This window comes from Spermophilus citellus, assembly GCF_964194105.1.
Source record: "Spermophilus citellus genome assembly, chromosome: 3".
Classification (NCBI taxonomy): Eukaryota; Metazoa; Chordata; class Mammalia; order Rodentia; family Sciuridae; genus Spermophilus; species Spermophilus citellus.
The window spans coordinates 8,688,552-8,702,852 of NC_138184.1; the positions used below are offsets into that span (position 1 = coordinate 8,688,552).

The 14,301-nt window shown below is 55.5% G+C and overlaps 1 protein-coding gene across 2 annotated transcripts in view; it reads right to left on the reverse strand.

Annotated features, from left to right (window-relative positions):
* Positions 1-2,190: 2,190 nt before the first annotated feature.
* COL5A3 (collagen type V alpha 3 chain) overlaps positions 2,191-14,301 on the reverse strand; it is a 36,403-nt gene continuing 24,292 nt past the window's right edge. For both annotated transcript variants that reach the window (XM_081284578.1, XM_081284577.1), the window contains 23 exons: positions 13,754-13,807; positions 12,664-12,771; positions 12,538-12,591; positions 12,109-12,162; positions 11,958-12,011; positions 11,789-11,842; positions 11,241-11,348; positions 10,392-10,445; positions 10,151-10,204; positions 9,977-10,030; positions 9,800-9,853; positions 9,566-9,673; positions 9,347-9,400; positions 8,859-8,912; positions 8,599-8,706; positions 8,258-8,311; positions 8,142-8,177; positions 7,672-7,725; positions 7,105-7,306; positions 6,909-7,021; positions 5,342-5,410; positions 3,253-3,492; positions 2,191-3,156 (listed from right to left, as the gene is read on the reverse strand). In XM_081284578.1, the coding sequence (XP_081140704.1) occupies positions 3,010-3,156; positions 3,253-3,492; positions 5,342-5,410; positions 6,909-7,021; positions 7,105-7,306; positions 7,672-7,725; positions 8,142-8,177; positions 8,258-8,311; positions 8,599-8,706; positions 8,859-8,912; positions 9,347-9,400; positions 9,566-9,673; positions 9,800-9,853; positions 9,977-10,030; positions 10,151-10,204; positions 10,392-10,445; positions 11,241-11,348; positions 11,789-11,842; positions 11,958-12,011; positions 12,109-12,162; positions 12,538-12,591; positions 12,664-12,771; positions 13,754-13,807 (1,941 nt within the window). In that variant the 3' untranslated portion in view covers positions 2,191-3,009. The remainder of the gene's footprint in view (positions 3,157-3,252; positions 3,493-5,341; positions 5,411-6,908; positions 7,022-7,104; positions 7,307-7,671; positions 7,726-8,141; positions 8,178-8,257; positions 8,312-8,598; positions 8,707-8,858; positions 8,913-9,346; positions 9,401-9,565; positions 9,674-9,799; positions 9,854-9,976; positions 10,031-10,150; positions 10,205-10,391; positions 10,446-11,240; positions 11,349-11,788; positions 11,843-11,957; positions 12,012-12,108; positions 12,163-12,537; positions 12,592-12,663; positions 12,772-13,753; positions 13,808-14,301) is intronic.

Consider the following 14,301-nt stretch of genomic DNA (forward strand, 5'->3'; position numbering starts at 1 on the left):
CAGACCCAAGTCTATATTTGGGTTGCTGAAGAGAACACAGAGTAAAGAAATCAGTAGAAGCAATAAATCAGAAGAAGTGGCCAAGAGAAATGCCAGCCCCTCCTTGGTATTTGAGGGTGTCGGGGTTCTTCACTGTGGAGGTATCCTCAAGACTCCTGGCACGCTTCAAGTCTCTGTGAAGTCTACCCTCTCCTCTCTATCCCAAACCGTCCCAACCCCATCATTCTCTATCAGTTCATTTGTTTAAATTTTCTTTCACAACAGTTACTACCAGCTGAAAATTGCAGTCTCTAGCTATTTATTTGGGCATTATCTGTTTCCTTTGGGAGTAAAATCCCGAAGGCAGACGCCACATATATCTTCTGTCTCTGGCATCTGGAAACAGTACCTGGTGTGGAGTAAATACCCCAGAGAACCGCATAAGGGAGAAGTCGGCGGATAAATGAACTCATCCTCCACCACCAGACAGCAACAGATTTTCTAGAATCAGGACGCTGAGCAACATTGAATAATGAGGAAACCTAAGACAAGTCAGGTGGCCGTAGAGGGTTCAAGAGCAGGAAGAGTAGGGTGGGCAAGGCCTGGGTTTTTTGGGTGGGGGAAAGTCACCTCCGCCTGCAACCTCGGCCCACCCAGTCCTACCAGACCCAGCTCACACCATCCTCCAGCACCCCTAACTAGACTCAAGCCCACAATGTCTAACGCCCACCACCATCACCCGATGAATGGAGTGTCCATAGAATAGACTCTTGTTCAACAATAAAAAGGAATGAAGCCCCAGCAGCTCAGGAGGCTGAGGCAGGAGGATCGTGAGTTCAAAGCCAGCCTCAGCAACAGCGAGTCACTAAGCAACTCAATGAGACCCTGTCTCTAAATAAAATACAAAATGGGGTGGGGGATGTGGCTCAGTGGTCAAGTATCCCTGAGTTCAATCCCGGTAACTCCCCTAAAAAGGAACGAAGCACTGAACGGTACGCTAAGACACGCTACTAAACAAGCCTAAAAACTACTGCTAAGTGAAAGAAGCTGGACACAAAGGGCTCTTATTGTCAAACTCTATTTATATGAAATGTCCAGAAGAGGCAAATCTACTGAGACAGAAAATTGATTAGTGGTTGTCTAGGGCTGGGAGGCTGAGAAGAAATGAGGAGTGATTGCTCGTAGATATGGCATTTCTTTGGGGTATGGTAAAAATATTCTAAAATTGATTGTGGTGAAGCTCATACCAGTTTGAACATATGAAAACCACTTAATTCCCCAGTTTCAATGGGTGAATCATATGGTATGTGAATTCTATCTCAATATAAAATTCTATCTCAATATCTATTTAAAAACACTTAGCCAAGGCCAGTGCTATAATACCAGCTACTGGTGGACTGAGGCAGGAGGATGGTGGTAAGTTCAGCCCAACATTTAACCCTTGATTCAAGTCATCTTGAATCTAACCTCATTTCAACTGATCCCTTGATGCCTCCCCAAACTGCCAAGCACTTTCTCAGTTCACCCCACTTCTGAAATCCACCTTAATTCAACCCAACAGCCAATTCCTGATTCTCATCTCATTTTTTAGTTCTTTAAATTTTCCTTTATTTATTTATTTTTAGGTGCTGGGGATTGAACTCAGGGGCACTCAACCACTGAGCCACATCCCCAACACTATTTTTTATTTAGAGACAGGGTCTCACTGAGTTGCTTAGTGACTCGCTGTTGCTGAGGCTGCCTTTGAACTTGGGATCCTCCTGCCTTGGCCTCCCGAGCTGCTGGGATTACAGGCATGCATCACTGCCCCACCCCCAGCCCCTACCTCCCAGTCACTTCAAGCCACAGCTCCTACCTGTCTCTCCAGCCCACAATCCACCCGCTGACTTGCCACTCAGGTCTTTGGCCTCTACTGATTTCACCTCAACATATGACCGTGTCTCCTTATCATCTCTCCATTCCCCCCGCTCAGGGCAGCCAGAGATTCCAGCACTGACCAAAGCCAACACGGGAAGTTGGGTATCTTCAACTTTTCCTCTAGGATTCTGGGCTAGTAAACACGCCCATGACTTCCAGCAAGTGTCATTATAATTAACCCCCCCCTAAAGGGGTACCCCTAATTGAGACAGGTGGGGGCAGGTCCTTCCAGTGAGACAAGAGCTGAACCCTAAGAGAGAGGCGGCCGAGGCCAGATGAAAGACAGAGACGGGGCACAGTTCCGTGGTTTATTCTCAGACTTGAGATGCCAATTTTGCCCTAGGGGCCTGGGGGTAGGGAAGAGTGGGGTTGTGCGGGAATCTCTCTCATCATTTCCCAGCCTTCCTGAAGAGGAAGCAGATTAAATATACAACAGAGGGGCTTTTCCCTTTTAATACACACCCGGGTATAAATAGGGCAGCACCATTAGGATCCTGATTCGTCCCCACCATCTTGGTCCACAAACCACCTGGCACGACGAGGTAAGCTTGGGGGAATGGGAGGTGGGGGCTGGGCTGAGGCAGCAAGGAACACACAGCTCTGTCCAGGGAAGTCCTACTTCCCTCTGTAGTCTGACTTCAGAACCTTCACCGTGAACCCATGTGGGAATGAGAATGAGGGAAGAGGACCCAGATGGGATCAGGAGACATCCAGTGCTTAACTATGGGGCAGGGGAGCACCAAGGAGTGTTGGGGGCACTGAGGGGCGGGGGCGGGCGGAGGGGGGCATGTGACTCGAAGTTAGAAGCTCACTGCACAGGGGGTGGGGGGGTGGGGGGGGGCTCTCGGGCAGGAGTTGAGGGGTGAGTGAGATGGAGGAGAGGAAGGGCCAGAATGCACCTGCGCCACCCGGAAGGGGGGACGCCTGAGCCCTTGGGCCAAGGAGCCCATCCCTCAACCCCCAGAAGGGAGGAGTATTGTTTGACCTTGACCAGCGGAGTCACACCTCCTGGCTCAGAGTCCCAAGAGATGATAAATATGGTGGCTTCAAAGCCTCAGCACCAAGTGTGCCCGGTCCAGGGCTCCCTCGATGTCCTTCCCACCCCCTAGACTCTCAGCTGCTGAAGCAGACAGGCCCCAGTTCAAACCCAAACTTCTGGTTTGTCTGGCCAAAGTCGAGGGCGGACACGTCCCACAGGGGCAGAAAGCCGGCTCGGGAAGAGCTGAGCTCCAGGAGGGTCTTCGCCTGTCCCTTCCGGAGCTGACGAGAGAAGACAGAGCCGGTGGTGAGCGAGGAGGAGGGAGCAGCAGCCTCTCCTCCCGGTGCGCTGCAGGCCCCCCTGCCCCAGCCCCTTACCCGGCAGCCGTCGTGGGGAACTCTGATGCTGGCCGCTGTCGTCTGGTTGAAGGACAGCTCTTCCCCATTTGTGCCGAGGAAGCGCAGGGAGCGGCCGTGGTCACCCGCAGCTTCATCCAGCCAGGCCACGGAGTTCTGGCAGGAGTAGGTGAAGCTCTGGCGGGCCACCGCGCTCAGCAACTTCAGGAAGGTCAACTGCACCACGTTCACCGGGGACCCATCAGCGTCCACGTAGGAGAACTGAGGGGCAAGGCAGGGAGCCAGGAGTTCCGATAGCCAGGTTCTCAGAAGAACCCACCTTCCAGAATCTCTGCCCACCGACATCTCCCCACATTCCCACCTCTAGGGCAGCCCCAACCCCCGGCCTCAGATCCAAAGTCGAATCCCAAGCCCCCTCTTCATCTAGCAGATCACCAGGCCTGGCCCATCGGACGCCCAAATCTTGGCCACTTGTTCCACCAAATCTAGGCTTGTAACATGCTCAAAGCTAGGCAGAACTTAGAAATTCTATCTAGACCATGGCTCTTGTGAGCTCCTGATTCACACAGCCAATAGCTCCCTACATTCTGTATCTGCTCTATTCAATATGGCAGCCGTATGTCCAATGGCTGTAGGCTATTGAGTATTTGAAATATAACCAATACCACACAAGGAAGGAATTTTTTACTTTGATTTTTTCTTTTTTAAATTCATAACTAATAACTGAGTCATAATCCAATTACCAAAAAGCTTATGTTTAGAAAAAACTGAGTATGCAAATCTGTTTTTCAACTGTTTTCAATGTTGAAATCTAAATATAGATCAAGCATTCCCAATAAAATTTAGCCTCCAAACTGTGATGTTGTAAGTGTGAAATTTGCAACTGATTTTAAAGAACTAGTTTTAAAAATGCAAAATATCTTAATTCTTTATGTCGAGACAACAATTTTTGGTATGTTGGCTTCAGTAAGATTATTATTAAAAGATAGCTAGCTTACAATAGCTGGGGTAGTGACACATCTTTTTGGCTTCTTTCTCATCCCTGCCTCCTGATGATTTCTGGAATCACCTCCCAGATAGACGACTGGCAACTGTACTCTTGTCTTAGGGTCTGCATTTTGGGAACCCAAACCAAGGTTTGCGCTCATGTCATTACCATAGCTTTGTTTATTTTCTCATAGAATATCAGCCTCGTGAAGTCAGGAACCGTGTTTGGTTTGCTTCTGTTCCCAGTGCTCAGCACATGCATATATACTATGTGAACAGCTTCCAAACTGAACCCAATGCCCCACCCCTCCCTCAAACTGACTCTTCATCTCAGAGAAGAGTCTCATCAAACAAGAGTCCCCCAGGTCAGGAACCTGAGCATCATCCCATCTCCTTCTTCCCTGCATCTCATCAGTCACCAGGTCCTATAGACTGGAACTCTAGATACCCTTCCAAGTTACGTCCTCCTCTGAACCCCTGTGGCTCCAACTCCAGTGCAGATGCCCTCCTCTCTCTCCTGAACCAACACACCAGTCTCTTTCGGGGACTCCTGGCCTCCGTCCGCACCTCATGCCACCCCAGAGGCATTTTTCTGACAGATATTGAATCGGGGTCCCCTTCCTCATTCAAACACATTCCTTGGCTCCCCTCTGCCCACAGGTGCCTTGGTCTAGCCCTTGCCTGCCACTTCATAATTCTCCCAGTCTCTAGAGCAGGGCAAGTGGCTTTCTCTGGAAATTCCCCAGACCCCTCTTGACTCTGAGCCTCAACATATCCTGTCCCCTCTGCCCAGAACATTTGTCCTTGTCCTCCCTAACTTGCTAACCCAGCTCATGTTAGGCTTCAATGAGCTGTGACCTCTACCAGGAGGCCCTCAGGCCCTGCTCAGTGTCTGCTTTGCACTATGCACCACTCCCCTGTCCTGGCACTAAGGCTCTGCCCAGGGATGAACTGCTGGTCACACACCCGTGCTACCCCCCACTCCAACCTGCAATCAGAAGACACGAAGACAGAAGAGGGTCTGTCCTGTACACCTCGCCCCTCAGCGCCCCTTCCGAACCTCCCTAGGCTGGTTCCCACCAGGCTGCATCTTGCCACCCCACCGTGGCCTGGGGTGACTCACCTTCTTTCCCCGGCGGAATGTGCTGTACCAGTTTCCAGGCTTTTCCTTGGACCAGGAGGCCAGCTTCACCTGGGAGAGGGTGGGAGGGTCACTATAGCAGCCGCCTGTGGTGGCCACGCATTTACCCCGGGCATCTACCTCCTCACACCGAAGGCTGTGAACTGAGGGTACCTCAGGCCGTGCTCTGGCCACGGAGCGGGCCCAACCGATCAACGAGAGGGGCGAAGGGGCTTCTGCCCCTGCACAGTCCCCAACGAGGAAAGATGGGAATTGGGGGATGAATACCTCGGATCCTCACCCTCGAAGGAAACTCCTGCTGTCGTCCTGTTCCCTAGTGGGACTGAGCCCTGGGTCCTCAAGAGCACCATTTAAATGCCACATCCTCTCCTGGATGCCTTCCCTAGCCGCCCTGTTTCCCCTCCCCTGGAGCTTCCTGGCTCAACTCCTAAATAAATGGCTCATCTCAAACCTTTGTCTCAGGGTCTGGATCTGGGGAACCCAAACCCCGTCCTTAAGAATTCCCTGGAGTAGCTTCTCTTGAAGCCATCGAGGCCCACCAAGGCGCCTGCTGAGAGACCTGGTCCTGCACCTCAGCCCCCCTAAGTGGGAGGTCTGCGCTCGTCTACAGTCCCATCCACTGGGCATCTGAGCTCCTGCTAAGCCGGGAACCTGACCGCTCGAAAATACCAGCACATGTACTTATTTACACTTGGGCAGGCTGCGGCTGCGACTAGTAAGACCAGCCAGCACGTCGGAATTAATAAATGTCTCCTGGTATTGGCATCAGGAATACCATTGCCCAACCATCCTAGGCGGGAGGGACTTTCTCGAGCTCCATTCTACAGATGGAGAAACCAAGGCAACAGATCAGAATTCCAACCAGCACTATTTAAATACTGGATTCTTTGGGGAGGTGTTCTTATCTGTCTTCCCTGTTGAAAGTAAGCTCCATAGAAACCGTGGTTTTTTTCTTTTTTTTTTTTTTCCCTTTCTCTGTGTGTCTCTGGATCCCCTGGGGGGAAGGGAGAACAGAATCGAGAACCTGGGCATGTTAGGAGAAGGCTCTACCACTGAGCTGTGACCCCAGGCCCTGGATTTTTTTTTTTTTAATATTTATTTTTTAGTTGGACACAATGCCTTTATTTTATTTATATACTTTTACGTGTGCTGAGGATCTAACCCAGGGCCTCGAACATGTTAGGCAAGCGCTCTACAGCTGAGCCACAGCCCCTGCCCCCCTCTCTTTTTTTTTATGGTACTGGGGATTCAATTCAGGGGCACTCCACCACTGAGCAGACAGGGTCTCACTGAGTTGCTGAGGCTGGCTTTGAACTTGGCATCCTCCTGCCTCAGCCTTCTGAGCTGCTGGGAGGACAGGCAGGGGCCATCCTGCCTGGCCAGCCCCTGGATTTTGGATCTTCTGTTGCAGCTCCAGAGTCAGATAGGACTTGGTGTGCAGTAGGCTCAATAAATGACACTTTAAGGAAGGATAAGGTCAGGGGTGGAGGGGACAGCAGAGCAGAGGCAGCCCTTCCAGTGTCAGAGCCAGACGGTGGGGAACACTCACCACCTCAAACTTCTTGTCGGGATAGAGGCAGGTCTCTCCTCCAGCCGTGAAGTTGCAGAAAACCCTGAACGCATCCCGGGCGCATCCCTGATTGGGGTCAATCCAGTATTCCCCTGTCGCAGAGCCGACGGGGCGGATGAGCGGAGGCGGGACCCCGCGACCCCCTTGCTTGTTCAGGGAGGGACCGAGACCTCACCATCTGGCAGGTGCGGGTGGTTGCGGTGCAGCTCGTGGCACACGAGGCCCGGGCGCTCGGCCGTCCCTGGAGGTCTCCGCAACTGCTCCACCTCCACACTCAGCGACTTCAGCGAGGCCAGCACCTCCTCCAGGCCGCCCTCGGGGTCCCCCACGACTGAGCGCCGGCGTCGACGCAGCCCGTGCAGCTCGGCTGGGGGACCCTGGTGTGGGGGTGAAGGAGAGAAAGGCAGAGATGAAGAGGACAGGTGAGGGGCAGAGAAACGAAGGAGGGAGGGAGGGGGAGGAGCAGGAAGGAGGGAGAGAAGCGGGAGGAGGGGCAGATGAAATAGGGGACCCAGGATGGAGGTGGAGACAGGTAAAGACGGGGAGAGGCCGAGGAAGTCGGGGTGGGCGGGGCACAGCCCAGGGAGACAGGACCCAGGTCGGAGCCCCCACAAGACCCTCCTGGGACTGTTACAGAACTGCCTTCCCCGCCTGGGTCCCTAACTGAGCTCTGGGGACCCCGACACAGTCCCTGCCCTCCCCATAGGTCTGAGGCACAGCCCTTGCTCCCTGGGGAACTCACCGGGGGGCCTGGGGGACCTGGAGGTCCCCTATCTCCACGGGGACCAAGCGATCCCTGTAGGAAAAAGTCACCTTCAGGTGAACTCCGTCCATGGAGACCCCTTGCCATCAACACACACACACACATACAGCCCCAGGAGGGACCCACAGTGTTCAGCGCTAAGCATAAGACACACATTTTCTTTCCATATTTTCACATGTCTGAAATCAACATCTTAACGTCTTTGGCAAGCCATAATTTACTTGGCAGAACTGTTTTCTTTCATAGCAGTTTATAAAATAATGGTGCCTCTTACAATTGATGGCATCTTAGATTTGATGAAATATAACAGTAGGTGTTGGATAAATATTTATTGAATGCATGATTGAGTGAATAAATAAATGAATGAACTCGCGGCAAGGAGGGTTCTGGTGAAGTTGAGGGAGGTGGGGAGCTGGGGTGTGGAAGACAAGGGAACAGCGTGTACTCACCGGGGACCCCTTGGAGCCCTTCGGTCCCAGAGGGCCCTGGAGGACAGACACAGAGAGAGCTGGGGTCCTGGCTTCCTGCCTTGGTGACCCCACCCCACAAACTCCTTTATACTCACCGCCACGCCTGGGGGTCCAGGGTGGCCCAGAGAGCCAACAGGACCAGGGGACCCCTGCAGAAGGGACATTAGGGTCAGTATTAGTGTGATGCAGCCCTATTGCCCAGATAGATTCCCCTTAAGATCAGGAACTTTAGACAAACCTATGATTCCTCCAGGGAGATACCCAGGCACCAAGCACAACCTCCCACCTGCGAGCCCCCAATGCCTCCTCCATTTTCCCCACACATAACCCCCATCATTCCAGATCTGGCTTCCCCAGACCCCAGTCTCCACACAAGCCCGGACCCCACCCCCCACTTTGAACATATTCTCCCATTCAGGGAAGGACACATACTCACAGGGTCTCCCTGGGGGCCAGGGGGCCCCTGCACGCCTGGCAACCCCCGATCCCCTTTCTCACCGGCCTCCCCAGGGGGACCGATGAGGCCGATTAATCCAATGTGGCCCTGGAGAACAAACAGGGATGAAGTAGGGGAGGTGCTGGGAGATGGGAGCCTAGGGGTGATGAGCTCGGAGGAGAGGGCACCCCCACCTCCCAGCCCCCAGGCCAGGAAGGAGGGGGGGGTTGTGTGGAGATGGTGGAGAGAAGGATCCTCACCTTCTCCCCCTTGAGGCCGGCATCTCCCTTCAGCCCTGGTAGGCCAGAGGGCCCCTGGGAGGAGGCAAGGGTCAGCTGGTCATTCTCAATGTGAGATCTCATGGGTGCTTGGGAAATGGTCTCTAGGGAGATTACCCAGATCTCAAACGGGAACTGCCAGGAAGGGGTTGTGGGTGCCATTGTGCGACGGGGGCGGGGATGCTGGGAGATAATGAGGGGTTTGTTCCTGGATGGCCAGTACGAATGCTCTGTGGTATGAGTGGACCGTCAAGATGGGTGGTCGGTACAGACCATGAAGATGGCAGATCAGTGTGGGGATCAGTGTAGACCATCAAGATGGATGGTCAGAATAAGATGGTCAGTGTGGGCAGCCAGATGTGGTCAGGGAGGGGTCGGCCTGCACCATAAGCACTGCAGTCACTAGATGGTCCCTGGATGACCAGTGTGGCTCTCAGAGCTGGGGCCTCAGGAACAAAGAAGTCTCTTACCAAGGGCCCTGGAGGACCCATCAGACCCGGGGGTCCCAGGAGGCCTGGTTCACCCTGAGGATGAAACAGAACAGAGGTAGGCTATTCCTGCCAGAACCCAGGATGGACGTGCCCACTGCCCACCAGGGTCAGCGACTCCCAACTTTGATGATTCCAAGGTGGGTGCAAACTGCCAGCAAGAGCCCAGCCCGCTCCTGCCCGCGTCTCTACCGCACTCACCACAGGGCCAGGGATCCCGGGAAGACCATCAGGGCCCACACGGCCAGGGGGCCCACGAGCCCCCACTGGGCCTGTCCTCCCTGGAGGCCCATCGGGACCTGGCTCCCCCTGAAAAGGGCAAGGGGCAAGGCAGAGGCAAGGAGAGTCAGAGGGTGCTGGCCTCCTGACCTCCACCTGGGACTCATGGCCCGGCCGTGGGGGGCGAGGCCGGGACCCTCCTGGGCCAGCACTCACCTTGGAGCCTTTTTCCCCCTCTTGGCCTTCTCGACCCATGCGACCCAAAGGGCCCTAAGGAGGGAAAGAGTCGGGAGGGGCCTGTGCGGTCAGTGGGGGCTTGGGGTGACAGGGCAGGGGACTGTGGGTAGGCAGGGCCAGCCTGGAGCCGGGGCCAGGAGGTGGGTTGTCACTCACCCTCTTTCCAGGGGGTCCGGGGGCACCTGGTTCCCCGGAAGCACCCGGCGGCCCCTGGAGAGATGGTAGCAGTGCCAGCGTCATTGTTGGCCGGCGCTGGCTGGGCATGAGCCCAAGGTCCCCAGCACTACCCCTCCTCCTCTGCCAGCACCACCTTCCCTGATCCCCACTCACCGGCCCCCCAACATCACCAGGGTCTCCCTTCTCTCCTGGGGTGCCGTCGATGCCCTGTTTGGGTGAGAGGAGGCAGTGGGGGGGTGAGGGAGAGGTCACAGGGTGCGTGAGAATTTCAGGTGGGGCCTGGAGGGTCGTGAGGGCCATCCCCCCCCACTGACCTCGGCCAGCTCTGGGGGGAGGGAGAGATGGGGACAGGAATAGGAACAGGCCAGGCTTCGTGGGGAGGGATTATACCCACCGGAACTCCAGGGTCTCCTGGGGGCCCCAGATCTCCGGGGAGCCCCGTGGGGCCCTGGAACACAGAGTGATTCGTATCACGTCTCTGAATCTCGAGGAGCCATTCACTTATTGAGCAGATAGAGTGTCCCGGTTCTGGCTGCTAGGGCCACATCAGTGAACAGGCACAAACCCAGGCCCCGCAGAGGGACATCCCAGGGTTTAGCGGGTGCAGGCATGAGCTGGGAGAATCCCAGATGTCATCGCACTTCACCCGCAGCCTGGGAATCCAGACTGCCAGGGCTCAGGGGATGGGCCAGCAAGGGTGGCGATGGCGGGGCACAGGTATCCAGAAGCTCCTGTCCCCCACCCCAAGCCCCACCAAGATGTTAGACCAGCCTCAACCTTCGAAGCCCTCATGGGGTCCCACAGCCACCGGAACCACCCTGACTCAGCATCCACCTTAACCCTGACTTTCCACCACCATTAGAACCACTCAATGTGACGTCAGCCTTTGCTCCACACACTGAGGAGATGACCCTGGCATTTCTGTGTTTCATTCATTCAGTCAGTCTGTCAGCCAGTCATTCAGTCTGTCCGTCATTCAGTCAGTCATTCATTCAGTCAGTCAGCCAGGCATCAGCCTGTCAGTTAGACATTCAGCCTGTCAGTCAGTCATTCAGTCTGTCATTCAGTCATTCAGTCTGTCAGTGAAGTCTATAAGTCCTTCCTTCCTTCCTTCCTTCCTTCCTTCCTTCCTTCCTTCCTTCCGTCTGTCAGTCAGTCAGTCTGATCAGTAAGTTGGAAGGACCCTGGCCAGCAGCTTAGGAACAGATTCGGCCCCTGCCCTCTGCCTCCCTCCTCGGCTCACCGGGTTCCCTTTGGCTCCATCCTCTCCAGGTGGACCTTTCTTGCCTGGGGGTCCAGCAGCCCCAGATGGACCTGAGTCCCCCTTTTCACCAACTTCACCTTTAGGCCCCTTTGTGGAAACAGAGGTCAGAGGTCAGAGTGGCCCAGACTCTGCTGAGACCGAGGGTTAATATCCTGGGCTTTTCCGCAGTCACAGATCCGACTAACCCAGCTACCCAGATGCTAGAGGGCAGAAAACCCTAGGACTTATGTGAGCTAGGGGCATGGCTGGTCCATTTGCCTGGCCATGGGCAAGTCAGTGTCAGCCATGTGCTGCTTCTGAGTGAATGGGAAAAGGCCCCCCTGGGCAACTCATTCTCAAGTCAGGGCTCAGCCGGGATTTGAACCCCCAGCAGCCCCTCAGCCTGCACTCTTGTGCAGTGTACGACCTATACAACTCTACATTGGCCCTCCATGAGACCTTCTAGGGGTCTTTCATTAAGATAACCGGGGACGTCCATAGCCCGAGGACTGCCCAGGGTGCAAGTGCCACATCACACAGTCACTCACTGGGATGCCTGGAGTTCCTGGGGGTCCTGGGTCTCCGGCATCTCCTGGCTCACCCTGCAGGAGGCAAAGTGAGAGGGGGAGGCCCTGGTCATGCAGATGGGGAGGGACACCCAGAGCAGTCGCTCACAACGGGAACGAGTGTTACCGCCTCCTCCCCTGCTCTCCTCACCTTCTCGCCCACAGCGCCCGGCTGACCAACTCCTCCAGGTGGCCCCGGAGGGCCCTGGGGAAACAGCAGAGGGCAGAGGTGAGACGTGGAATCCCAACAGCCGTCCTTTGAACTGGGCGTCCTCCCACCTGAGTCCCCCCAGAGTTCTCACCTCTGAGCCACTGGGACCCTGGGGACCCCTGGGACCTGGAGCTCCATGGGGACCCTGTGGAAGGACCAGAGAGTGCCCAGTGACTCTCACAGCCCCCCCCAAAAGGCTGCAGACACCACCCTTGATTTTAATGATCTGTGTGACCCCTTTTTTTTTAAAGATTTTTTTTCTTTTTTTTAAAGAGAGAGTGAGAGAGAATTTTAATATTTATTCATTTTTTTTAGTTATCAGCGGACACAACATCTTTGTATGTGGTGCTGAGAATCGAACCCGGGCCACACGCATGCCAGGCGAGCGCGCTACCGCTTGAGCCACATCCCCAGCCCGCTGTGTGACCCTTAAAATGACAACGGGCCCTACCACCCCCAAGTAGATGGAAAGGCCACCCCTTCCCTGGGGCCCCCTCCCCCCCTTTCCCTGGGGTCGTACCATGGACCCGACGTCTCCAACCTCCCCCTTCTCTCCAGGAGGGCCTGGGAGCCCCTGTGGACCAGAGCAGCAAGGTTAGAGCACACGGCGGGAATCGGAGGTGCACCCCCAAACTCAGACACCCACCTGCAGGCCGGGGGGGCCAATCAGCCCCACAAACCCTCGGACTCCATCATCTCCCTTCTGCCCAAAGAGGCCTGGGGGTCCACGGCGTCCCTGCGCTCCGTCGGCTCCCTGGGAGGACAGAGGTAGAGCACAGGGGCGTCTGGACCAGGTTCAAGGTCAAGGGTCAGGGTTGGGGTTAAAGCTTGGAGTCAGGGTTGGAATTAAGATTGGGAAGGATCAGGGTTGGGTGTGGAGTTGGGTTTCAGTTTAAGGCTGGAGTTCAAGGTTTTGAGATGGCCATAGATGATGAGCCCCGTCTGGAGCCCAGGTTAAAGACAGGGCAGGGTCCAGATGGGGTGGAGGTGCGTTTTTAGGATTGGGTTTGAGGTTGGGGCCTGCTGTGGTTTGAATGTGCCCCCTCAAAGCTCATGTGTTGGAAGCTTAATCTCCAGGTTCCTGTGTGAATGGCGTTTGGAGATGAGCCCTGGGGAAGTGATCAGGGTTAGATGATGAGGGTTGGCCCATGATGGCCCAGGTTGGCCCAAGTGATCTGTCTCCCAGGTGCTGCCTTCCGCCAGGTGACGAACAACCCTTCGAAGATGCCAGCCTCAGGCCCTTGGACTTCACGGCTTCCAGAGCCACGAGCCCAGCAAACCTCTGTGGCTGTGTGTGGGGTGCTTGGGATGAAACCCAGGACCCGTGCACACCACGCCAATGCTCCACCACTGAGCTGCCCTAAACTCTACCCCGGCCCCCAGAACTCTTTTCTTTATAAATTACCAGGTCTCTGTTAGTCAGCAACAGAAAACTGACTGAGACAGGCCAGAGTCCAATTCCAAGTTCAAGTTCAGATCTGGGTTCAGCAGAGGTCAGGGTGGGGTGGAGGGTAGGACTAGGCTATGTTTAGTTGGCATTTAAACATCAGGCTTGAGTTTGGATTGAGGTCAAGGTCATGAGCAGGGTTGAGGTTGGGGCTGAGGATGGAGGTGAGTCCACACTGGGTGTTGGTGGCGGCATTGGGGGTAAACAGGGTTGGGTGGAGACTGGGACTGGGTCCTGCAGAGGGACACTCTCCCTTCCTGTCAGGGGTCACAAAGCTGGGAACACTCACCGGGAGGCCGGGGAGTCCTGCAGGACCCCGTATCCCTGTTGGTCCCGGTGGGCCCTGGGGAAGGGACAGATAGAAAATCCTCTCAGTTCCAGGTTGGAAGGGGGGGCCTTTGGAAATGTCAATCAACACCTCCCCGCCCACCCCCACTTAAAACTTCCCTCCCCAGGAAGTGACAGCTCCAGTCCCCAACCTGACTCCTAGCCCCAGCCCATGGGGTCAGGGACAGGTGTCCACCTAAGCCCGGCCCATCAGGATCTTGGCCTGGATGTCCCCCGGGGCCCCGGGCACAGCTCGGGTTACTGGAGCGGAAGTTCTGGGGGAAGCTGGAACAGAACATCCCCAGGCCCAGCAGGGTCACAGCAGAGGGACGCCCACGCCACCAAGGAACAGGAGAGGCGGGGACCCCCGATGCCTTCCCAGCTCCTGGGCCCCGTCTCCTGTCTGTGGCCCCTTGACCAGGGCAGCTGGGTAGAGGCGTGGACACGGGGCAGGAGGAGGCAGCCCACCCCCCACGCCGGCCTCTCCTCCCCCCTGAGGGCCACCCGTCA